This window comes from Camellia sinensis, chromosome 8 (assembly GCF_055761805.1).
Source record: "Camellia sinensis isolate YWXY chromosome 8, ASM5576180v1, whole genome shotgun sequence".
Classification (NCBI taxonomy): Eukaryota; Viridiplantae; Streptophyta; class Magnoliopsida; order Ericales; family Theaceae; genus Camellia; species Camellia sinensis.
In genome coordinates, this window is record NC_138968.1 from 196,292,556 (window position 1) to 196,319,453 (window position 26,898).

Below are 26,898 nucleotides of genomic sequence, written 5' to 3' on the forward strand. Positions count from 1 at the left end.
AATGCCCTGTAGGCTTATAACTTTCTAAGTCAACACTCGGTTACAACAAAAGAAGAGTTCTAACTCTCTTCACAAATAAGCCCTTGGCCTTAATTTACATGTATCACCAAAATAATAAAACAACCAAAAGAGTCTTCAACTCTCAAAACCATCCAAGCTAAGGCCTTGGTGGCGGCATAACACCTGAACCTGAAAATGATGTCTCATATAGGGTGAGGCAACGCCCAGTAGAGATATGCTAAACATAATATAAGCAATAACTAAAACATTGGCATTTGATAAATGTTTAACTCATATAAACAAACATACATCCATTTCCATTTCATTATCCAAACCAATTCATAGATATGGTTCCCTATTCATCCAGACAGTTCAAATGAGGCTACAGCTCATATCAACAATGCTTCGGTTAAAATCAATTAACATGAGACTACAACTCACATAATTAACACTTCAACACGTCAAGTTCGAATGAGACTACAACTCATATTATCAACATTTCAATACTTCAATTTATCTACGTTACACAAACGCAATTAGGATTTCGGGACTTTCACCCTGGACACTCCGGCCAACTTAATTATCACTGGAGTTCATCCCCTATCTTCTCCCAAATCTGGTTTAGAAGTACATCCCCTATCTCCTCCCAAATCGTGGAGTACATTCCCTATCTCCTCCCAAACAATATACAGATGTTGTGTATTTAAACACTTATCATATACAATGATCAAGCCAAGCACATATTCAATGTGTTATTCCATCCATCATATTCAATGACATACTCAATTGATTAGTTTTAATTCACCTAATCATCATGCAGTGTCTACAACAATCAAGACTATCCTCCACCGATAACCCAAAACAATTATTTCTAAACAGATAATAAATTATCAAACAGATAAATTATCTACAATTTCAAAGGAGTGATTAATCAATCCAACTTCACCATTCAATCTCACAATTATCCAATTTCACTAGTTCCAACTCATTTTCATATCTCCATAACTTTCCCAAATTAATTATACAAATTAATTCATCACAATAAATTAGGGCTTTTCTCCCCCTTTCTCAACATTGACCCAAAGGTCCAAATATCATCAATAAACATCAATAACCTTATTTTAAGACCCAAAATACCCATATATTGGTCAAAATGACAAAACCCCTCTTTATACATTTTGAAACCCTAACACTTAAAATTTCCCAACTTCAACATTAAATCAAAATGACCACAAGTTTATGTCAAAGACCATAAATACGAGTAGTTATCCCTACCTCAAGTGAAGAGACCCAAAGGAGATGATGAACCAACTCGAAAGTGCTCCAAACCCCAAGATTTTTCGGATCAAAATGGAGGCCTTGCAAAGCTCTACCACTTTAATGAAGGCACAAGGTTGGGTCTCACTAAACCAAGATCAAAATGTAGAGAGAGAGGAGAGAGTTCTAGAGAGAGGAGCTCTCAAATTTGGGTTTTGAAAAGCTAGAGAGAGAGAGAACGGCCCGAAAAGGTGATTCAAAATGCAAAAATTCAGATTGATATACAACATAGTCTGCTCGAGCGTCAAACACAGACCCCCGCTCAAGTGTGAAAAGCAATGCTCGAGCGTCGAATGCACACTTCCAGAAGTTCTACAGACGAAGGTCCCCGCTCGAGTGTCTGATGACCTGCAGAGAAAAGTACTGAGGGTTGAATAATCCCGCTCGAGCGTCAAACTCCCCGCTCGAGCGGAGGAACAAAAGCAAAGGGCCCGCTCGAGCGTCGAAAGCCCGCTCAAGCATGAAGGCCAAAATTTGGGCATCAACTCTTTGTTTCTAAACACAACCAACCTGTTTCAAACCTGCCCAACACAACCAAAGACTCAAATACAAATACAAATAGTAGAGGATGGAAACAAGAATAAGACAACAACCAACGTCCACGGGCCTGGGCCCAGAATACAATTAAACAATGAAGGGAAAACCGGAATCGCTATAATTTTAAGTAAACTATGGATGCCTGTTGCCTTTCTACTAACAATTAGAAGCCAAAATATTGTGATTTTTTTTATTTAAAAAAAGAAAAAGAAAAAAGAACTCCTAATGTGGAAAGGAGAAACATAGAAATAGACATTAAATTAAAAGATATTGCAGATCATGTGATTTTCCAAAGAGAGTATTCCATGTAAATCCATTTATTATTATTTGGCATATAAATGTTAATAATATTGCTTTTGATTTTTACATTAATGACATCAAAATTTAAGGGGCGAACGCGCATCTAAAGTCTTTCACATGTTGTGTAGTGTAAAAATCTTGAGCAATATTATTAACATTTATATGCCAAATAATAATAAATCGATTTACAAGGAATACTTTCTTTGGAAATACACATGATCGGTTATATATTTTAATTTAATGTCTATTTCTATGTTTCTCCTTTCCATATTAGGAGTTCTTTTTTTTTTTTTCTTTTTTTTTTTATAAAAAAAATCACAATTTTTTGGCTTCTAATTGTTAATAGAAAGGCAACAAGCATCCACAGTTTATGAGAACTTTATATTAAGTGATATTTTTTTACAATTTTAAGTAAACTGTGGATGCTTGTTGCCTTTCTATTAACAATTTGAAGCCAAAAAATTGGGATTTTTTTTTTTAAAAAACAAAGAACTCCTAATGTGCAAAGGAGAAACATAAAAATAGACATTAAATTAAAAGATATGACAGATCGTGTGATTTTCGAAAGAAAGTATTCCATATAAATCCATTTATTATTATTTGGCATTCATGTAAAAATCCATTTATTATTATATGACACTAAATCCATTTTGATCATGTGACATTAAATCCATTTATTATTATATGACAGATGTCATTCATGTTAAAATCTAGAGCAATATTATAAACATTTATATGCCAAATAATAATAAATGGATTTACATGGAATACTTTCTTTGGAAAATCACATGATTAGTCATATCTTTTAATTTAATGTATATTTCTATGTTTCTCCTTTCCACATTAGAAGTTCTTTTTTTTTTTTATAAAAAAATAAAAAAAAATCACAATTTTTTGGCTTCTAATTGTTAATAGAAAGGCAACAAGCATCCACAGTTTACGAGAACTTTATATTAAGTGATATTTTTTTACAATTTTAAGTAAACTGTGGATACTTGTTGCCTTTCTATTAACAATTAGAAGCCAAAAAATTGTAATTTTTTTTTTAAAAAAAAAAAAGAACTCCTAATGTGGAAAGGAGAAACATAGAAATAGACATTAAATTAAAAGATATGACAGATCATGTGATTTTCCAAAGAAAGTATTCCACGTAAATCCATTTATTATCATTTTGCATTAATGTAAAAATCCATTTATTATTATATGACATTAAAACCATTTTGATCATGTGACATTAAATCCATTTATTATTATATGACATATGTCATTAATGTAAAAATTTAGAGCAATATCATCAACATTTATATGCCAAATAATAATAAATGGATTTACATGGAATACTTTCTTTGGAAAATCACATGATCTGTCATATCTTTTAATTTAATGTCTATTTCTATTTTTCTCCTTTCCACATTAGGAGTTCTTTTTTGTTTTTATAAAAAAAATTAAAAAAATAAAAAATCACAATGTTTTGGCTTCCAATTGTTAATAGAAAGGCAACAAGCCTCCACAGTTTATGAGAACTTTATATTAGGTGATATTTTTTTACAATTTTAAGTAAACAGTGGATGCTTGTTGCCTTTCTATTAACAATTAGAAACCAAAAAATTGTGATTTTGTTTTTTAAAAAAAAGAAAAAAAAAAGAACTCCTAATCTGGAATGGAGAAATATAAAAATAGACATTAAATTAAAAGATATGACAGATCATTTGATTTTCTAAAGAAAGTATTCCATGCAAATCCATTTATTATTATTTGGCATATAAATGTTAATAATATTGCTCTAGATTTTTACATTAATGACATCAAAATTGAAGGGGCGAATGCGCATCTCTGTCATTTACAGGTTGTGTAGTGTAAAAATCTAGGGCAATATTATAAACATTTATATGCCAAATAATAATAAATGGATTTACATGGAAGACTTTATTTGGAAAACCACATGATCTGTCATATCTTTTAATTTAATGTCTATTTCTATGTTTCTCCTTTTCACATTAGGAGTTCTTTTTTTAAAAAAATAAAATAATATAAAAATCTCAATTTTTTGGCTTCTAATTGTTAATAGAAAGGCAACAATCATTCACAGTTTACGAGAACTTTATATTAAGTTATATTTTTTTACTATTTTAAGTAAACTATCGATGTCTGTTGCCTTTCTATTAACAATTAGAAGCCAAAATATTGTGATTTTTTTTATTTTTTTTATTTTTTTATTTAGAAAAAAAAAAGAAAAAGAACTCCTAATGTGGAAAGGAGAAACATAGAAATAGACATTAAATTAAAAGATATTGCAGATCATGTGATTTTCCAAAGAAAGTATTCCGTGTAAATCCATTTATTATTATCTGGCATATAAATGTTAGTAATATTGCTTTAGATTTTTACATTAATGACATCAAAATTTTAGAGGCGAACGCACATCTACTGTCTTTCACATGTTGTGTAGTGTAAAAATCTAGAGCAATATTATTAACATTTATATGCCGAATAATAATAAATGGATTTACAAGGAATACTTTCTTTGGAAAATCACATGATATGTCATATATTTTAATTTAATGTCTATTTCTATGTTTCTCCTTTCCACGTTAGGAGTTCCTTTTTTTTAAAAAAAAAAAAATCACAATTTTTTGGCTTCTAATTGTCAATAAAAAGGCGACAAGCATCTACAGTTTACGAGAACTTTATATTAAGTGATATTTTTTTACAATTTTAAGTAAACTGTGGATGCTTGTCGCCTTTCTATTAACAATTTGTAGCCAAAAAATTATGATTTTTTTTTTTTTAAAAACAAAGAACACCTAATGTGCAAAGGAGAAACATAGAAATAGACATTAAATTAAAAAATATGACAGATCATGTGACTTTCTAAAGAAAGTATTCCATGTAAATCCATTTATTGTTATTTGGCATTAACGTAAAAATCCATTTATTATTATATGACATTAAATCCATTTTGATCATGTGACATTAAATCCATTTATTATTATATGACAGATCTCCTTAATGTAAAAATCTAGTGTAATATTATTAATATTTATATGCCAAATAATAATAAATGGATTTACAAGGAATACTTTCTTTGGAAAATCACATAATCTGTCATATCTTTTAATTTAATGTCTATTTCTATTTTTATCCTTTCCACATTAGGGGTCCTTTTTTTTTTTTTTTAAATCACAATTTTTTCTAATAGAAAGGCAACAAGCATCCATAGTTTATGAGAACTTTATATTAAGTGATTTTTTTTACAATTTTAAGTAAACTGTTCTGTGGATGCTTGTTGCCTTTCTATTAATAATTAGAAGCCAAAAAATTGTGATTTTTTTTTATAAAAAAAAAAAAAAAAAAAAAACTCCTAATGTGGAAAGGAGAAACATCGAAATAGATATTAAATTAAAAGATATGACAGATCACGTGATTTTTCAAAGAAAGTATTCCATGTAAATCCATTTATTATTATTTGGCATATAAATGTTAAAAATATTGGTCTAGATTTTTACATTAATGACATCAAAATTTAAGGGGCGAATGCGCATCTATTATTTTTCACAGGTTATGTAGTGTGTAAGTAGTTTTGTATGAACACAAAATTGGTTTTGAAACGATGGAAAATTTAAAATAGAGATAGAAAATAATATCTCAACTTTTTTTTTTTCCTTAGTCTCTCTTGCCGTAAATCTATTCATGACACTTGGTGTCATTTTCTTTCATCTTCACCACTGAATTTCATCTTTTTCTTTTATATACCAGAGTTGTTTAGCTCCTCCATTCTTTCTCTCTCTCTCTCTCCTTGTACCATTTTGAGTACTTAAACTTCTAATTAAGCATGGCTGATGAGATGGTTACATCAAAACAATCGTCCCAGGCCAGTACTTTTCGATCAATCAACATCTTGGTTGTAGATGATGATACCACATGTCTTTCCATTGTTGCTGCTATACTTAAATCATGGAATTATGAAGGTACTAATGTAAATATAGTTTGTGAGTGTTTTTTTTTTGGGTAAATATATTTTGTGAGTGTTTTTGTTAACTTATGTTTTAGGGATCTTTTAAATGTTAGTGATTTTGAAAAGCTTTGTTTGCATTTTCTTCTTTTTTTTTTTTTTTTTTTTTTCCTCCCACAGATTTCTTCCTTTTCTTTCAAACCACTTTTCGCATAAGAAGTTGAAGTGAGAATTTATCACAAGGTATACAGTTGGGATGTCTATGTTTAATATTTTTGGAGATTAAAAATTAAATAAAGAAAAAAAAGGTTGTTCATCTTCTCCATTTTATGTCCCGTGGACCAAAAAAAAGATTTGTTCTCCTTTTTAATGGCATCTCTCTCTCTCTCTATATATATATATATTGTTTCTTTCCACAATTTCTCCGTTTTTCCTTACAAGTTTATTTTCTTCACTGCCTTACAAATTTATTAACAAATAAATCTATTTCTCCATTCAGCAATTGAAATAAAATGAAAACTTGTTGCTTGCTTATTACTAAATTAATTATGAGTTCCTCATAAAATTGGATCTAACAGTAAATTTGGTTGTCGGTTGTATACATAAATTCATCGGACCTTTTTTTTTTTAATACAATTTCATCAAAATAATTTATTAGTGAAATTGGACGGGATTCATGTACATGCAACTCAGATCCTTGACTTTGTGTTATTTCAAATGATCTATATTTATGTTGATTGTCTATGACCTATTATTGTTCATTTCATCTTATTTATACGAGTTTAGAAGGAGTGTATGCATTTCAGATTTTTGGTTTTGGGAAGTTGTAACACACGATTTACTTCTTCGTTTATCTCACTTACCAAATCGTTCTTGTGCTCTATTCTCAGTTGTGACAGTCAAACATCCAATCGAAGCTTTGTGTACCCTAAGAATTAGGGGTGGCTCCTTTGATCTTGTAATAACGGATGTGCATATGCCAGACATGAATGGATTCGAGTTACAAAAGAAAATTCATGAAGAGTTCAAGTTACCTGTAGTTTGTAAGTATCATTTTAAACTATAAGTGCCAACATAGTTGATATGTATTATTATGATGCAATTTAGTCAAGTCCTCATACTTTCTTCATTGTCAATTTTTTTTTTATTTTATTTTGATGATAAAAATATATATATTACTATTAGAAAAAAGAAATTACAACTTTCGCATTGTTGCATTGAAATTGATGATCCAATAGAGTTGACTAAATTTTTTTTTTTGGCCCCCCAATTTGTCAAGCCTTTTTGGCTATCGATCCTTTTCTATATTGGATCCTAAGAAGAGAAACAAAGATACTTTTACTGTCATACTTTAATTTCTTTCCCACTAATTCATAGCCGCTATGTAGCCTTTTTCACTTGGGATAAAATTATAAAGGTTTTTAATAGCAAATATGTGACGAAACCACCGGTATCACATCACCGCACCTCAACACAGTCAATAAGGAGAAGTTAAGTTAGTCTATGTTTTGCTCAACATTGCGGTATGGGAGAAGTTAAGTTGGTCTGCTACGCTCTGTTTTGCTCAGTTGTGGATGCACTTTTTGGTTGTTTTACTTGCTGATTCTGTTACTCTTGTTCTTCTGATTGTTAGTTTCTCACCAACTAGAGCTTGAAGTTTGAGTTAGCTCCAAGCTCCTCTTTATTGATGTATTGTATCATACTTAGCATGCTTTCATCAATAAAGATTTTCTTCGGAAAAGAAAAACACAGTCAATGAGGAAACTTTTTCGTATGTAGTCCATGGGGATACGTAATTGTAACTTAAACATTTGCAAATTTTGTGTAGTATATATTAAGCTTTTGTTGGGTTGTGGCCAATTTTTTTTTTCTAATGCAGTTATGTCGGTTGATGACAAAGACGGTATCATATTAAAGGGGTTACAAAGCGGGGGTGCATTTTTCATAGTAAAACCGATTGCCCCAGATGAGCTGAAAAATTTATGGCAATATACAGTTGCAAAGAAGAAAGGCAAAACCATTATCGAGGAAATTGGGAGTAACGAAGAAATGTCGGTTCAAGAAACATCCCAAACTGACAAAGATTCCAATGAAGATGTAGAGTCTACATCGTCTGCAAACAAGTATAGGAAAAGCACAAAGGAGTCTAAGAGAAAAGCCCCGCCAAAGGACACAAACAATTTTGACAAGGGAGAAAACAAGGACGATTGTACTACCCCGAAGAAGGCAAAGGTTGTCTGGACAAATGCACTCCACGGCCAGTTTTTGGAAGCCATTAGAAGCATAGGCCTTGAAAGTAAGAGATTTCTCTGCTAATTTTTCTAATTCTTTGATCTTGACTTGTATATTCATAGCTCTCCCATTTACTTTATGATGATACCCTTGTTGATTGTTTTTTTTTTTCTTTTCTTTTTCTATTGTTTGTTTGTTTGTTTGTTTTGTTTTGTTTTTTTTTTCTTTTTTCTCTCTTAATGATATCCAGGGGCTGTTCCAAAGAAAATTCTTGAGCTCATGAATGTGCCAGGAATAACTAGAGAAAATGTTGCCAGTCATTTACAGGTTTGTTATATTTCGTTACAAATGATTTTTTTTTTTTTTTTATATATAACTCTGTTTGTCATCTCTTGAATCTATATTAATATATAGTCTTGCTTCTTTTGTAATAAACTAAAAATTAAGAAGCAAAACGGTCTAGAAAATTGAACTTACCTCAAACATTTCTATTTTAACATGACAATCCACAAGCTTAAGATATGAAACTTAGTAACACTAGAATATTGATGATCTACACACACACACACCCGAAGTTGTGCTATATAGCTCATGAAACACTAAATTGCAAATAAATGGTCTTCCCTTATTACCAAAATTACTTCATATACTTAAAATTGGATGCATAATCTTTCAAGTACCAAAAATACTATAAATAAGCAGTTAAAATAAACAATGTAGGTACTTTTGCGTGTATTTATCAAGAAGGAAAATAAAAAAACCTAGACAATTGGAGATACTAGAAAACTTTATCTACTGTAACCAAGATTTTAAAAAGCAGCCGCAACCGTTACGTAACGCGGTTACATAACGGTGTGGTGCTTAGCACCACTCGTTACGGCCACTATAGCGGTATGATGGAAATTCATATTTGTAACGGCCGTTTCAATGGTATTTTTTTTTTTTTTTTTTGATCAGCAAAAGAAGGAACTTTATTGATAAAGAAGAAAAACCATACTAGTATGAGATTACATCAACAAAAGAAAGGCAAGAAACAAGGAGTATCAAAATGATTCGTCATAATCCCAACTAGGTTAGCACTAAGAGGAACACACATGCTAGTTCAGGTCCAAGGTTGGCGTGGATCCAACAAAACAAAGGAGCAATAATACAGAACACACCCCATAAACACCTTAACAGCAACCACAACTAACTCCAGAACAGTTAAATTGCACACATCAGTTGACAAAATGAGGCAGCAGACCAAAGCACCAACCTGCTGTCATACAAACCAAATAAAAACAAGCCGTACACACTAGATGGTGGTAGGCCAAGGTAGCAAACTAGCTAGCAGCCCTCAACTGCAATCCTTAATCTGATCTAGATTGTTGATTAAGTCCATGACAGAGTACATGATCCCCTTTGATGAAGCTTTAATCTGAAGAGCAAATTGGATCTTAATAATCTCATATAACTCAGACCCACTAGGTTGCACTCCATTAAATATACAATCATTTCTTAACTTCCAAATGGACCAATCGTGATGGTGTTACGTAACGGTCATAGTGGTACCGTAATGGTCCGTTACACACTTTTACAATATTTTGAATAGTTTCCTTGTCAAAAAAAAAAAAAAAAAAAAAGCTTACAACAAAAGAACAAATATTTAAGTGATCCAAAAAAAAAATAAAATAAAATAAAATCCTTATATGAATTTTTCTTATTTATAATTTATAATTTATTTTTAATTTTTATTTTATTTCATTAGCATGTAAAATAAAAAAATATATAAACGCTGGTTGTATTTATTTTTATAATCATTTTATTTAATATTTAATTATAAACATTTTTTATTTTGTTATTGTAATATGTTGTCTAAAAAATGTCTTTTAAAAATAAATTTCTTTACAGCACAATTTTTATTTTTACATTCATTTCATTTAATACTTAATTATAAATAATTTTATTTAGCTAGCTATAAAGTGGGAAGGTTTGTGTGAATCTATATTAATGCATACCGCCTTATGGGAAAAATACCATGCAAAAGGGGTGAGTTATTCTGTTGGTAATTGTGAATATTTTTTATATAGTTAGTTTAGGTGTTGGTCAAAAAAAACTTTGTAGGCATTTAAAATCAATTATTTTAAACTCATTAACTATTGAAATAAAATTAAAAGCTCCTTTTATAGTGATTTAAGAATATGAAATATATTTGATCATACTTAAAAATAAACAAATATTGATCAAAATCTATTTTGAATCCCAATAAATGTGATTCTAAAAAAAAAAATTATGTGTATCGGTAAATTTTTTTTAAATTGTGCAAAATATAAAAAAAAATCACAGTTCTAGTTACCGCAACCGTTACACTACGTCATTTACATCCGCAACTACAATCGCGCCACCACAACCGTTACGACAACAACAACCAATGAATGACATCAATCAGAAGCAAGATCTGAGTGAAATAATTGTAGTTAGTACTTCGTAGCAGAAATCATTGTCTAAACTCAATAATGATGGAATGAATATGATGAATTTGCAGAAGTATCGAATTTTCTTGAAGCGAGTTTCTCAAGCAAGCTATAAAATTCAATCTGCCACTGAAAGGAACATGGTTGAAAGGACCTTTCGATCAACTTTCGCATCGGGACGACCTTCTTCCTCAATGTTCAATAGATCGCAGCTGCGATGTGGAGGGTATATCCCAGTTCCCAACCTTGGCAATAATATTTCATGTTGTTCTACCCAGGAAACTTCATCTACCAACTTCTCCATGCCTCGATTCGGATGCACCCAATCACTTCTACTATGCAATCAAGGTAATTTGAAGAAACCAACCATTGGCAATGGTAGTGCAAAACGTCCTTATAATCATCAAACCAGTTTGTTGCTCCATGGAAATACTTCAGGTGGCACTGGCCTCATGACTGGTCCAAATTTGTTCGAAATGTACCAACAAAAGAATCAACTAGCACCACAGACACAGAGCTTTAACAATGGCATGTTGAACTACAATTCTACTACATCTGGAGTTCACGGCTACAATGATGTCGGTATCACAGGCTATGGAAAAATGGGGGCTTTCAACAATTCTAATAACTTGAACCTTAAACCTAAACCCAATGGCAATTCCTACAAAAATAATGATGCTGGATACCGAATGGCTGGTGATGGGAGGTTTGCTGGATTAGGATTTAAGGGTGGGGAGGCATCAACAAATTATAACAGTAACAATTTCTTGATGAATGGGAAACAAAATAATGAAAGTATGATTACTATGCCGTTGTTGAGTGGCAATTTTGGTGATCATTTGGCACAAGAAGTGATCACTTCTAATGGGTTTCAGAGCCAAGGTCAAGTCTCGCCAACAACATTTAATCGTGCCATCCAACAAGAAAACAATTCAGTGACGCCAATGCCATCCACACCTCTAGTGCAACAAAACAGTTTTAGGAATGGACAAGGAGAAAGTGACCGTTTCTTTGGTCTGTTGAATAATGTCTCAGACTTTGATAGCAACTCTTTCCTACAACCATTTGGAGAAGATGATATTAGCTTTAATTTCTTGAACCAAATCAACATTCAATCTCCAACTCAGGTATGGAAAAAGCTTCTGTTACTTTTACTAGCTGAACAAAAATTGTTAATCTTCTTGGAACTTTATATTTTCTATCCCAAACTGCATAAAGTGATACAATAATGCCTCTTTCTGTTTTTGGTTTTTAAATGTGTAACAGCAAGATGGTTCTTTCAGTCAATATCATGTGGAAGCTAACCTACTAGTGAACCAGCAGTCCCTTGGACAGGCATGTACCCACTTAATTAATCCATAATCAATATCAAGGTTGATTGAATATATATATATATACTTTTTATATATGAATGTTTCATTTTACTCCAAAGTATTTCATTCAGAAACCTGGTAGTGGTAAGATGGTCTCAAACTTTGACAGTGCCAAGAGTCAATCAGATGAATATTTGAGCAGAACCCTAGTCAAGCAAGTTTTGTGTCTAGTTGATTTGAAACTTCTTCCCTTGATAAATAAACTGTATAATGGGGTTCCTCTAACTCTTTTTAAATTTTAGATTAATTACACCAATATTATTAAAGTAGGCATTTTGTTGTATCTTAATTCCCAATCATTTACAAAATGTAAATTTAAATGATCTCAACTAAGTCATGGGAATGTGCTGGGACTTAAATATAAGACCCAAACCATGATTTTTGACTGATGAATATGTTAAAAATCTTTCAAAGCCAACGTTGACTTCGGGTAAGTCGAAAGCCCAGCTTGGCCATATGAGCCTAATTTGAGTTTTAATTCAATTTTCTTTTTCTTCTTTTTTTTTTTAAATTCAAAATTTATTTATAATAAAAAATTTTAAAATGCAATACAAAAATTAGATTTTTATATTGAATCATAAAAAAATTAAAAACAAACATTATTTATTGAAACATAAAATTAATACACATATTATGGTTATGTTATGAAATTATATATATCATTAATCTGGTGATAATATAATTATTAATATCATAGTTGGCATCCTACTCACTTAATTTATTAGTTTTAATTTTATTCTTTTATTAAAAATGCACACATACACAAAAAAGTTATTTTTTAAAAAAAGAAAGAAAAAGAAAGAAAGACAGAGATGTACCTGTACATGAAATTAGACTTTATATGCCTGGTTTTGGGCTGGGCTCTGAAGAGTCCATTGGAGTGAGCTGATGGGCCGACCCACGGACCCTCCCTTTGGGCCTGAGCTCAGTACATAATGTATTGCGAATTGCGATTACATGCCCATGAACTCCATTGTATTAAGAGATTTCAGCTTAACAACACTCATTTCTAGTTTGAGAATAAACTATTTTAGTAATTTTTTTGTTAAAATATGATGTGAAACAAAATAATAAGCTTGGGATGATAGTGTGAATTTTTATAAGAAAAAAAAAGGTACAAAAAAATAGAAAAAAATAGAATTTTTGACTTTTTTATATAATTTTTGGACTTTTTGACTACAATTTATGTTGCCAAACATACCGTTAAAGTCAAGGAGTCATGGCTTTTGCTGGTTGAGCTCTTATCAACTAACTTTTGGCATGTGTTAGCACATGATTGGGTGGTTTTCTTGTGCCAACCTAGTTGGGATAAGTAAGGTTCACTATGATGCTAGTAGCACTACTTTCTTTTATCTTTATTGATGTTAGATGTAAGAATTTCTCCTTGGCCCTAATTCAATAAAATTTATCTTTGCTGATAAAAAAAAAAAGGAGTCATGGTTCTCCTAGTAATGCAGGCCTTTTATTTTTTATTTTTTATTTGAGTTTTTGCTCCATTGTCTTTCCCACATGTTGAGATTTCATTTTTAAGTTTGATATTCCTGGAAAATTTCCTCACCGAAATTCAGTTTTGATTTTTGTTTGCAGCAAGATGATGAAGAATTCCTGAACTCAGTGTTTGCCCCTGGTGAGTTTGACTAGGATGATAACCCTGGATGACTCTGAATCCAATTCCAACCATGAAAAAGCTTCTGTGCCTATCTAGTAGTTACATCAGATTTTGAAGTTATTACCAGCATATCATAGCATAATGCATATATGCACATTATCTATCTGTAAATGCTATCAGAGATATGGACTCGTATATATAGCAGCTCAATATAGAGCTTGGATATGGTTTCAAGAGTTTTTCGAGCTTGCTTGGAAATAACTGGCCTTTCAATTTTGCAGCTTTATGTGGTTAGCATATATAAATGACTTCGTATTTGGACGTATATATAATTAAGAAATTAGAACTTGCTGTGTGGAAGGTGTTTGCTAAGTAACACACACTCACACAAAACAAAGGGATTGTGTGGTTGAAATTTATTTTAAGAGTGATTCAAAACATATCCTAGATGAATCTTTAGCCGTACAATATATTTTTATGTACATATCTTTGTATTTTAATTACGTGCTCTAGCATTTTTGTTGGCAAGGCCTTGAAAATTGTTTTCTTGTGTTTTCAAAAATAAAAAAAACATAGAAAATTTTGAAAAGATTCCTCCTTTTCATTTTTTTCTTGGCAAATTTTTTTTTAAAAAAAAAAGAAAAAAAAAATTGAATGGTTCCAAAAAGAAAAAAAAATAAGTCATTTCAAGAACCCCAATTTTAAATTTCTTTAACACCTTAAATAATTTCAAATTTACCTCCACCAACCCTTTGTTTTTTTTAATCGACAAAATAAAACATTTTTTGATACACAAAGAACTCATAACATCATGAAAAGAAAAACAGTGATGCTAGAGATCTCTAATTTAGAGGCTCTAAACACACCTCTAATGAGGTGGAAAGGGGGGGGGGAAACACATCACTAGTGGCACCTCTAATTAGAGGTCCCAAGCTTTATTGAAAGAAAAAAGATGGCTGCAAAAAGCATTATAGCGAGACATACCGATCCTAATTAGGTTGTCACCAATATGTCCACCCAATCTCTTACTAACACATCATCAAAAGTTGATGAGCTGCCAACCAAAGCAAAAAAAAAACAACAATTGACATACCCATACCAACCCTTTCACCACTAGTTGTCATCCCAAGCACTAAAGCCAACCAACCACCTCTCCCTTCCTTCCTTGATGCTTGCTAACCCCTTGCATTTCTTTGTTGCCACCTATAGTCCCTTCCTCACCACCAACTCTCACCCCTTGCAACACACATACCACTCCACCTCCTTTCTTCCCGTTCTTGCTTCCCTCTCATTACCCAGATGCTTCATTTTCTTTCCATTTGAGAACTCCAAATCCCCTACCCTCGTCTTCCAACCCCAATGCCTCTTCTTTCATTACCCAACATTGACTACCTATCACCATTGATTTACAGAGTTTAGAGAGAGAGAGAGAGTTGCATAGAACATAGATCTAAATATTGGCCGATATTCGTACCGAAAAATCGAAGCACCGATTTGGATATGGACTGCTATAGTGGTGAGAATGAAATTCGTAGTCATAGCGTCCGAGTCTCAGTACGTAGCAGTCTGAATCTGATATCCGATACAGGTTGATTGTCGCCAATACGGATAAAAATCAGCGTAGAGAACCTGTAAGATCTAAGCTTCTTTGGGCTGTGGAGTACACTTTGACCTTCAAGCTTCTTCAAAGAAGGTTTGTCCCTGAGTTACAGGTTGTAATATGTGTTGTCAACACTTGTGCTCTATTTTTGGTGAGTTGTTGTGCTACGCTTTGTTTTTTGCTTCACATTTCATCCCCCTCACCATTTTTTTGTTTTTTTTTTTTTTGTTTTCTTGTTTTTGTCTTTTTTTAGTGTAAATGTTTAGCGTCTTCCCCCCCTATTTATTTGTTTGTACACCTACACTACACCTCTGTTTATATTAATATATATATATATATATATATATTTCTGTTGAGTAGAGCAAGGGAAAAAAACAAGAAAAATAAATTTCAAATCAAGATCTGTCAAAAGCTTGGATCCACAAATAAGGTTAGTGGAAAGGTTTGTTATTGTTCATTGTTTTTTTTTTTTTTTTTTTTTCCTTTCTTTTTTTTATTTGTGTCTTGCATTAGTGTAGATGCTTAAGATTTAGATATTTATTTATTTATTTTTATTGTTTTTTTATTTATTTTTATTTTTTTTAAGTAAAGAGGTTTATTCAAATCAAATTTTTTATTTTTATTTTAAATGTATTATTATTATTATTTTTTTTTTGATCGGCAAAAGAAATCTTTTTTGATGAAAACATATAAAGGATGATAAGATATATCAATAAAGAAGAGCTTGGAGCTAGCACAAGCTCCAAGCTCCAGTTGGTGAGAAACCAACAGACAAAGCAATATCCACAGCTGGGCACAAACAAACAACCAATAGCCACTGTTGGGCATAAATAGACCCACAAAATAGTTTCAAAACGGCTTCAACACAACCATAAGTTGCCAGCTTCTACTAAAAGGTAGAGTAACCAGGACTATTAGCAGACTAGCAGATCAGCAAGACTATTAGTAGGATAGCAAACAGCTTCAACCCTTTGACCCTCTTTTTAGCACAACAGAGCACTACAGCCGAGCATACCGATCGACTAAATCCAGCTTGACAGATTAACTCAATGGAAGCCCTTTATTTGCCTCCAGTTGAGAACAATATCGTTGATAGAGAAAGGAAAGTCCTTGATAGAGGCTTTGCACCAAAAAACTAATCTGACCTTGATGAGTTCCCTCAGGACAGCCGAGTTAGGATGGACATTAGAGAAAACACACTCATTCCTATGCTTCCAAAGAGACCAGAAGACAACTAGGGGAATGGCTTTCCAAAATTTTCTGAGTAAACACTTAAAATTCACCCTCATTCACCAATTGAGTAGACTTGCCACAGATATTGGAATACACCATTGAAGACCCCCAACCATGAAGCACAGAAGACCAAATGGCCCAAGAAAAAGTGCAATGTAGCAGAACGAGATAAGCAGATTTGGAGTAGAATTCCAGAAGATGCAAGAGGTGGAATAGTTGTTACCTAGAATGCCAAGATTGTGCAAGAATTCAGATGCTTTAATTCTGTTTTTCCAGGCCAACCAACCAAAGAAGTGGACTTTGGAAGGTAAGGTGTGATTCCAAACAAACTTGTACATGCTGAGAGGAGGCCCAAGAAGAGATGTGCTTTATTATTGTTACTAAGTAAATTAGAATTACAGTATTTGTCAATTGAAAACTGTTATTGTAAATAATTGAAAGTTATAATTGAGACTAAAATAAATACATACCATTTAGTTGAAAATGAGTCAAAAGTGCTCCTACATATCAAAATATTCATTAAAATGTGACAAATTAAGGCTAAAAGAGTCCCAAAAAAAAAATGCATAAAATTGAGTTTTAAAGGAATTGCTAATGATTTTTAAAATTTCACAACTGCGACATTCGATTCTCGATACGTATTGGCCGATACTATCAAAACCGATACTCCGCGATCGATACCGTTACGTTACTCGATACCACGATTTAGAACTATGGCATAGAAGGTAGATGGAAATAAGAAGAGGTGTTGATTTTTTTTTTTTTTCATCAGCAAAAGAAAATTTATTGATGAAAATCAGATGTACAGAATACAAAGATGAACATCAATAAAGAGAGGCGAGTTCCAAAAGCATCAAAACAAACTAGACGATTCCAACTAGGTTGAGACCAGAAAACAAGCTAATCATCCACTAGCACCACACCATGGCTGGAGAGAAACCAATCGAACAAACAAAAAGCAAAGGAAATAATAACCACCTGGAACACTGATCTTAACAGTCCATCTACACCTCATACCAAACAAAACCCCTTTCCAATTCGAACCCTCACAACAAATAATAACCTCAAACCAATACCCCATGCCTTGAATTTCGGAAGTACCATTGATGCTTTCAGTAACTTCTTTTTCCTTTCTTTATTCCTTTGACTTGCATTATTGGGATATGAGGCCTTATGAACACCTCCACCCTCATGCCTCTTAGAAGATTCCTCAATCTTGAACGAATTTCTACTCACTATCAAAATAGAGGACTTTTCAATAACGTTAACTCCTTTCCACTACTCATTTTGGCCGAAGAGAGAAAAGTGAACTTGGCTCATAGGATACTTGCACAATCTTATTTTTTCCAATAAGAATTCCAAGCTCTACAACAGTGGATTTGGGCCTCCAAAATAATAAATGAACACCCCCATATTTATGTTATGGGCCAAGCACACTCCTTAAATTAAGATGTTTCATTTGCACCAAGTTTAGCACAGATCCTACATAAAAACCATTTCTCTTCAGACATTGATTACTAGTCAATGATGACTCATTTGATTTGTTTGAGTTTGAAGAAAACACAATTTTTTGTCTCCAAACTCAGTTTTCCCCATTAACAGAAATTTGATCTTTCCCTGCACTAAATTTGAGTGCTACATCTTCATGAAAATCAAAGGTTTCACATATCTTAACAGGGTATATGTTTCCTTTATACTCCAAACTTATCACCGTATTTATAGGCTTCATGCTATTTGTTATCAATCTGACCTTGCCATACTCAAGAGAATCTGCATTGTTGACTTCAACAAACTAGATTACCTCACCCCTTAAGTTACCAATGCTTTTGAATGTGTTAGCATTCCATAAGTTAAATGGAACTCCATAATAGCACAACCAAATACATCTCTCTTGATCGAGATTTACCCATTTTCTCCATTCTGTTACTGAAAAACACCAATCATAGATCCACCCTTCAGTTGGTCATATCCTTCCTTCATAGCTTGTGATGAGTTGAAGGTTAGGAATACACTTCCACCTCCCCTTCTTCTGACTAATGTCTCACCCAAACTTTTCTTGCATAATTCGTCTCTAAATGACGGAAATGAAAAGAACTTTTTGAGCTTCACTATCAAACTCACAGAGAAGCATTCATTATCTAACTAAAAGCTTTTGCCACTAAATAATCCTTCATATTAGTAGCTCCACTTTTTACTACTTTAGCATAAGATTTTTGACCTCCAACCAGTGTTAAATCTTGTTCAGACCGCCTTTGTAAATCTATCTTCAAAGGTTTACTTGATTGGTGATGCTTTAATTGAGGCTTGGTGAACACTGCATTTTTAACTTTTGGCTTTTTATACTCAACTCACAAACCATTTGTCTTTTGATCAGCCAAATTTTTTGTTACCGAGCAATTAAACCCGATGAAGCCGAATCTTGTACCTGTTACTATCCTTATCTTTGCCAGGATGAACACGTCCTTCATTGCCCCAAATTTGTTGAACAATATGTACAAGCTCTTTGGTCCTATTTATTCAGAAATGTTATCCACAAAAACAGTGAGCAAACTATCATTTTGGACACCAATATTAGTACCCTCTTTCTTTCTCAGAACTGGGTTCCAACGTCCACTAACTCTACCCACTCGGAATCTTTTTTCCATCCTATATGACACTACTCTTTCCTCCATCCCATAGCTGAAGTTGCTATGTGTCATGCCCCAAAATTCAGATAATTAAATATTAAATTAGGACTAAACCCCAATAATATTCCATCATCCAAATCATTGGGGTGAAACAAAAAAAAAAAACTAAACGCTAACCAAACAATCCACCATAATCTCATAACTAACCAATACCTCAACATTAAGGTAGCAACAACTAGTCAAAACAACTTAAATAAAATACGGTTACAAACCATGTCAAATTATTTCAATACTAAAGTCATAAATAAATAATAATAAATACATAAACTAATATCAACCCTAAGCTCAAGAAAACAAAAGAAGTCCAAACGACAAGTCCAATACTATAGTAATTCCACGTCAGCACCGTAGCCCCAACAAATCGTACAAAGGAAGCTCGGCTGTGCTCAAACAGAACGCACCCGAGTTGCCAAGAGACAAAATGGGTCAGTATACAGGTATGCTGGTATGAGTACAAGATTTAACACCCACGTGTCCACCAGACACAAACAAAAATACATTAAATTCTTTTTACGGGACAAGACAAGTAGTTCCAACCGCACCGAGACGAATGGATAGTTTCCCGAGATACGGTGGCATTTAGTTTCTTGTCCGTACACAACGAAATATAAATTGATTATAAAATTAAAAAAAATAGAAATAAAAACATGGTGGGTTAGCCCTGCATAAAAAAGTTAGTAAGACCCACCATCCTGCAAAAAAAAAATAAAGTCAGTATAATTTAATCAGAAGTAACTTGCTGAAGAAGTATAAAAATGCACCGTTTTATGCTTAAATAATTCGAATTGATCAAAACTCAAAGAACGAAAATTGTACAGAATCAAATTTTCTAGAAGACACCCTGTACGAATTTAAAAGAAACTGAACAAGTTGAGAGAAAAACTCGATAGAAAAACCTAGACGAAATTCAATAGAAAAAAATCTGAAATTGAAAACGAACAAAAACTTCGCTAAGATGATTTTTTTCAGAAAAGTTCAAAAGACAAAAGGTGTGCAGAATAATGCTTTACTTCAGTTTATGCGAAACCAATAAAAATGAGCACGTTTTGTGGGTTAAAATAGCCTCTAAAATATGCATTGCTAAAATGAATCAAACATACAATAACCAAAATCATCCGATTATAAGTTATAATTGATCTTTTTAAAAAGTTAAAACACAAAAGTTGTCTAGAATCATGTATACATGCCTCTTCTTAAATTTCATAATTTATCGAGATCATTTACTATTTTTCAAGATATACAAATCAATACAATTTACACTATACCAATACACTCATTATTAAATTCTTTGTACCTTAACTCCACCACTTCGGCCCTCCACTTCCGGCCTACACATATATCCCACGTGCCTCTCGTATACCTAACATCGCTTTGAAGCCAAGCTTGCATGGGGATATCGTCCCGAGTTTGACTCACACTCCCCGGATGGTTAGCATATACGTACGCGCATAAATCAAAGCACTCGTCTACTCATGAGAACGAGGAAACAATATATATATATATACAAAGCATCTCACTCATTAGAACAAATATAACAATGCCAAGCCTAAAGCATTCCAATAAATCTCATAATCTTCACTTTTTTTTTATACACTCTTTCTCACCAACACTCAAATAAAACAACAATTCATGGAGTCATGGTGGAGTATAAGAAATTTATCTATGGGTTCTTAATTAATTTTAATTTCATATAACCATATTAATTTTAGCTTTAAATAACCATGAAGGTGATTACAACCATAAAATAAATCCATATAAAAATTCTAAATCTGGCATATGCAACTAATCAAAATAATTAAAATCAATTAATCATCTAAAAATCATAAACCTTACATACACAACTAATCAAAGTAATTAAAATCAATCAATCATCTAAAACACTAAACCTTACATAACTAATCAAAATAATTAAAATCAATCAAACATCTAAAAATCCTAAACCTTACCTACACAACTAATCAAAATAATTAAAATCAATCTATCATTTTTATGTAAAAACATAATCAAACTAACATCAAATAAATAAATAAATAAAAATAACGAATTAAACATAAATCAAGGGAAGTGGGGTTTGTACTCACAATATTTTTTTAAAGATCAAAAAATTATTTAAAGAACTAATAGAGCCACCAAAACAAAACCTTAATCTTTTTTTTTTCCCTCTCCCTTTTTCCCGATGTTCCTCTTTCTCTCGGCTTTCTTGGTTTTTCTTTTCTTGATCTCGGTTTTCTTTTCTTGATCTCTCTCTCACTCACGCCTCACGCACAGCACACTCTTTTTCTTTTCTTTGATAGGTTACCTAATTCTATTCTAATCCTAATAAACTACTATAATATATTATATTATATAATGCAACATAATTATAATATATATATAAATATATATAACACTTTTTTTTATATATATAACAAATATAAATATATAAATATTTAGATTCATTATATATAATTAAATAACTCATTAAATTCATTAATCACCACATTAAATTCATTAAATAACACATTAAATTATCATGTGATCACACAATTAATAAAGTCAAAAATAAAACAAGATAATAATAATCATAATAATAATAAATAATGCCTTAAGAAAATTAGGGTCGCTAAAATATACACACCTCAAAAGAATCTCGTCCCGAGATTCGATTGGAGAGAGTACTAAACAAAAAGTTCCGGGTGCATACGCCGAACTTTCTCTTCTAACTCCCAAGTAATATCGTTCTCGTCTTCACTCCATTGTACTTTCACCAAGTTCACTTTCTTGCGCTGCAACTGTTTTACATCCCGATCTAGAATAGTAACCGGTCGCACCACATACGTTAGATCATCACTAATCTCCAACACTTCTGGTGATACTATTTGGGATGGGTCTTGCACACACTTCCGCAATAAAGATACATGGAACACATTGTGAATCAAAGCTAAAGCAGGTGATAGAGCTAATTTGGAAACCACATTACCAATCCTGTCAGTGATCTCATATGGTCTCACAAATCTAGGTGCCAACTTTCCCTTTTTTCCGAACCGCATAATACCCTTCATCGGCGAGACCTTCAGAAACACGAAATCTTCAACATTCAACTCAACCCCCTTACATTTTCTATCAGCGTAACTCTTCTGACGACTCTGTACAGTCTTAATACGTTCCTGAATAATATTTACCTTCTCCGTAGTCTCTCTCACCAACTCTGGTCCTAACAACGGCGTATCTCCTATCTCCATCTAACAAGCAGGTGATCGACATGGCCTCCCATACAAAGCCTCAAAAGGTGCCATCCCGATACTGAAGTGATAGCTATTATTATAAGCAAACTCCACTAATGGCAAGTGTTCTTCGAACTACCACCAAGATCAAGAACACAAGCTCTCAATATATCCTCCAAGATCTGATTTACCCGCTCAGTTTGCCCATCTGTCTTGGGATGATAAGCCATGTTCAAGTCTAACCTAGCACCCAAAGCATGCTGAAAACTCTCCCAAAACTTTGCCACAAACAACGGATCACGATCCGAAACTATAGAAACTGGTGCGCCACGAAGTCGCACCACCTCTCGAATATATAGCCTAGCTAGTTTATCCACAGTTCGGTGAACATTGATAGGAATAAAATGAGCTGACTTTGTGAGTCGATCCACTATCACCCAAATAAATTCATTGCCTCGCTTAGACCACGACAATCCATCCACGAAATCCATAGAGATGCACTGCCATTTCCAAGTAAGAATCTCAAGAGGCTGCAAAAGTCCAAACGGTCGTTGGTGTTCTGCCTTAACCTGTTGGCACACATAACATCGAGAAACATACTCTCCTACGTCTTTCTTCATACCTTCCCACCAAAACATCATCTTTAGGTCATGATACATCTTAGTCCCACCAGGGTGAATTGCATATCGAGACCTATGGGCATCATCCATAATCTCTTTCCTCAATTCAACAATGTTAGGTACACACAACCTGCCCCTGAATTGCAATCCCCTATCTGAGTCCACAGACCAATCAGTAGGACAATTATCGATCAAATCCACCACAAGGTCATCGAGCTTGCTGACGAGAAACCCATCTAAATTCTGCATCTGACGAACTTTACCCAATAACGTCGGCTGCATGGTCAAACAACCAATGTATGCATTCTCAGCACACTCTATTGGTTGAACATCATGTGTCGAAATTAACTCCAAGGACTTCCATTCTTGAATCATCAAAGAAGCTGTAATCCCATGTTGTCGACTAAGTGGATCAGCGACAGTAGACACCCCATTTTTGACCGACCTTAAGACTCAGACATCACCAAGTGAGCGCTCGGTGACGTTGCATATCGTGCTCGTTCAGAAGTCTCAGAGTCGCGGCCGTGAGCCCTGCCTCCGGATTTCCGAACCCTCTTCTGTGCCTTGCCTCGGTTTGCGAACCAGACTCGGTTTTCTCTGTTTCTTTTCCTGAGGGGAGGGAGAGGTCCCGTAGACCATCTCTCAGTGGCCGTGGGCTACATTTCGTGGCTGTAGGCCATTTTTCCCATTTCGGAGCCCGATTCCCGGTTTTCGAAACCGTCAGGCCGTGTGCCTCGGTTCGGGACCGCTTAACCATCTCCATTTGCTCTGATTTTTGGCATACATCTTATTTTCTCCCTTTTGAGGGACACTGAGGTCTGAGAGACCCACTTCGTGGTCGAATACCACTTTCAGTGTTTAACAGGCAGTTTTTGGGGCCCCGAACTGCGCGTTTTGGCCCCCGAACATTCGTTTTGCATCGGTTTTCGTTCATTTTTGGCAGGTACCTCTGTTTCATCACCAGGAAGGCCGTGGAAGGGTGGGAGGCCAGCAATTGTTTTAGCAACCAGTTATATATCCTCCGGCGTCCTCCGACGCCAGTTTTTCTCGCTTCCGAGCTAATGTTGAACACCCTTGGGCCATTTTCTTGAACTTTTAACCACATATTTGTGATGTACACACATGGGAGGACCCTAAAAGTTGGTGGCCGGCCAGTAATTCCACCTGACCCTTTTGACCCCCTCCTAAAAATGGCCTATTCTCTCTCCTGTTTTACAGTTTCCAAATTCGAACCACAGGGTTGTGATGAGGGGACCTGGGAGGACACCTTTTTGTGGTGGCCGGCCAGAAAATCAACTTGACCTTTTTGACCCCTAGCCGGCCGGCTAGGGGGTGTGGCCGGCCGGCCACCTGCAGCTTTGAAAGTTGGCCGGCCTTAATCCTCACAATATGCACTTTACAGCTGTATAGCTGTTGTCCCCCAAAAATATCTACATCCGGGGGACACCTTTTGGGGAAAGGACTTGGTCCTTTTCCCCTACCCTTTCCCTCCATGCTCCCCCTCTCCTTGGTCCATATAACCAGCTGCCAGCATTTGTATTAGGGGTTAGAAAAATTGCTTCAAGCATATACATACATATCTCCATCCATCTCTCTCATTTTCCTTGAAAACTCCTAAGTTTTGGCTCCATTTCTTCATCATCTTCAAGCTCTACCATCACCACTCCATTCCATCAGCAAAGGAAGGGATTCCAGCAGCTTAGAGTCATCAAATCTGGTCCAAGAAGCAACAAAAGTGTTGGTCTTCAAGGGTAAGTAGACTTTCCCCCTTTTGTAGCTCATTTTTGCGCCAATTTCTTAGCCAAGTTGCTTATTGTTTTGGGATCTGACCTTAACTGAAACTAGGTCTATTTTGAGCTATTCTACATGTTTGTTGAAGGGCTCAACCCTCTTTGAGAACCCTATCTCACACTTGTTTCAATATCTCTTTGTATGTCAATATTCTTGCATGCTTCACTAGCCTATCATTTTTCTATTTTTGGACCATGATCAGAACTGAAAGTGGCCTTATTTTGACCTTCTTAACATGTTTTATTAAGGGTCTTTGATTGTTTGGTGAATTCTTTGTATACCTCATGTTATAGCCACTTTTGAGCCTCATTTTGCATTGCATTTCTAGCATGTTTGTATACTGATTTTGGGGCTTCCATAAACTGTAAATGTGTATATTTTTTGCCCCTCTTCAGTGTTATAGAAGACTCTTTTTCTGTTTGGGCTTTGCATCTACCACTTGCTTCTTTGTCCATTTTTCGGTCCAATTCTTGCATAAGAGCTTAGCCATACCTATGTTTGTTTTGGGGGTTTTTACAGTTCTGTAAAGTGGTTTATTTTGGACCCCTCTTCAATGTTGTTGAAGGGCCCTAACCTGTTTGGGGTCAGAAGCTGTGAGTTGCTTCATAACCTCATATTTAGGGCCATTTTTGCATACTAGTTTTGCCCTATTTATGTTTGTTTTTTGGCCATGCTTTGAACTGGAAAAATGCTTATTTTGGGGCTGCCTTGCTACTGTCTATTCATTGCTTGTCCATATTGTGCATGTTTGGTATAGCTATAGGCCATTTCGGGTGCCAAAATCCATGTTTCGGGACTATTCCATGCATCGGGTGCACTTTCGCCTCATTTCGGGGCTGTTTTCCCCCACATTTCAGTGCTGAAATTCCATTAGCATTTTTGCATATCATTTTCCATGCTATTGCATTGCATATGCCATTGCCTCGATTTGCGTGCCCGTGTGCATGCGTTTCGAGGCACTTCATTTTCATCCATCGGCCTCTTATGTGAGTGTGGCTGAGGCTCTCTCATGTTAGGATAAGTCCATGTTGCATTCTATATGCCATTTTAGCCATATTGCATTGCATATGCCATTGCCTCGATTTGCGTGCCTGTGTGCACGCGTTTCGAGGCACTTCATTTTCATCCATCGGCCTCTTATGTGAGTGTGGCTGAGGCTCTCTCATGTTAGGATAAGTCCATGTTGCATTCTATATGTCATTTTAGCCATATTGCATTGCATATGCCATTGCCTCGATTTGCGTACCCGTGTGCACGCATTTCGAGGCACTTCATTTTCATCCATCGGCCTCTTATGTGATTGTGGCTGAGGCTCTCTCATGTTAGTGTAAGCCCATATCACATTTTCATGTCATTTGCATTGCGTATGTCATTTTCTCGATTTGCGTGCCCGTGTGCACGCATTTCGAGACATCTCATTTTTACAGCATAGTGCATACTAGGTTGTATCTTAGATCGCATTCAGTTATTTTTCTCAGTTTGCGTGCCCGTGTGCACGCATTTCGAGACATCTCATTTTCATAGCATTGTGCATGCTAGGCTGTATCTTAGTTGCATCCATGCATATCATGCATATTGCATCGTGTTCGGGATAGGAGTTAGCCCGGGCACAGGAAACGAGGCACGTTCCGTACTCCGAGTGACGAAACGTGTCTCAATTCCCAGTCACCGACACTCCGGATTATGCATGATGGAGTTAGGTTTTAGTTTTACTTTCATGTGCATTCATTCTATATTGAATTGCACAATTCGACCCCTCGGCCATCATGCATCGATATGCGTGATTGGTGGCACGAGGATCGAGGCATGCATATATCTGCGAAAATACATTGCCATGCCCCTTTCCTGCTCTCTGTTGTAGCAAAATGAAGAATCAATAACTTTTCGGAGCTTGACACGCTTTCCAAGAATAACTGCTAAACAGAGGCTAATTGGGGCATCCCGGTGGATTTTCGCGCAAGGCAGCCTAAACATACATCATTCATCAGAAG

At 34.4% G+C, this 26,898-nt stretch overlaps 1 protein-coding gene across 1 annotated transcript; it reads left to right on the top strand.

Annotated features, from left to right (window-relative positions):
* Window positions 1-5,986: 5,986 nt before the first annotated feature.
* On the top strand, window positions 5,987-13,805 carry LOC114320755 (putative two-component response regulator ARR21). Its single transcript, XM_082885927.1, has 7 exons — window positions 5,987-6,122; window positions 6,997-7,149; window positions 7,986-8,402; window positions 8,589-8,665; window positions 10,863-11,918; window positions 12,058-12,126; window positions 13,752-13,805. Exons 1-7 carry the CDS (start codon window positions 5,987-5,989, stop codon window positions 13,803-13,805), a joined length of 1,962 nt encoding a protein of 653 aa, XP_082742053.1.
* Window positions 13,806-26,898: the final 13,093 nt, after the last annotated feature.

What these genes read in the sequence shown, in the direction of transcription:
- LOC114320755 (XM_082885927.1), top strand. Translation starts at nt 5,987, where the DNA reads ATGGCTGATGAGATGGTTACATCAAAACAATCGTCCCAGGCCAGTACT. An exon ending in GTTCAAGTTACCTGTAGTTT is followed by an intron (nt 7,150 to 7,985) that starts GTAAGTATCATT and finishes TTTCTAATGCAG; the next exon opens with TTATGTCGGTTGATGACAAA. An exon ending in ACATTCAATCTCCAACTCAG is followed by an intron (nt 11,919 to 12,057) that starts GTATGGAAAAAG and finishes AATGTGTAACAG; the next exon opens with CAAGATGGTTCTTTCAGTCA.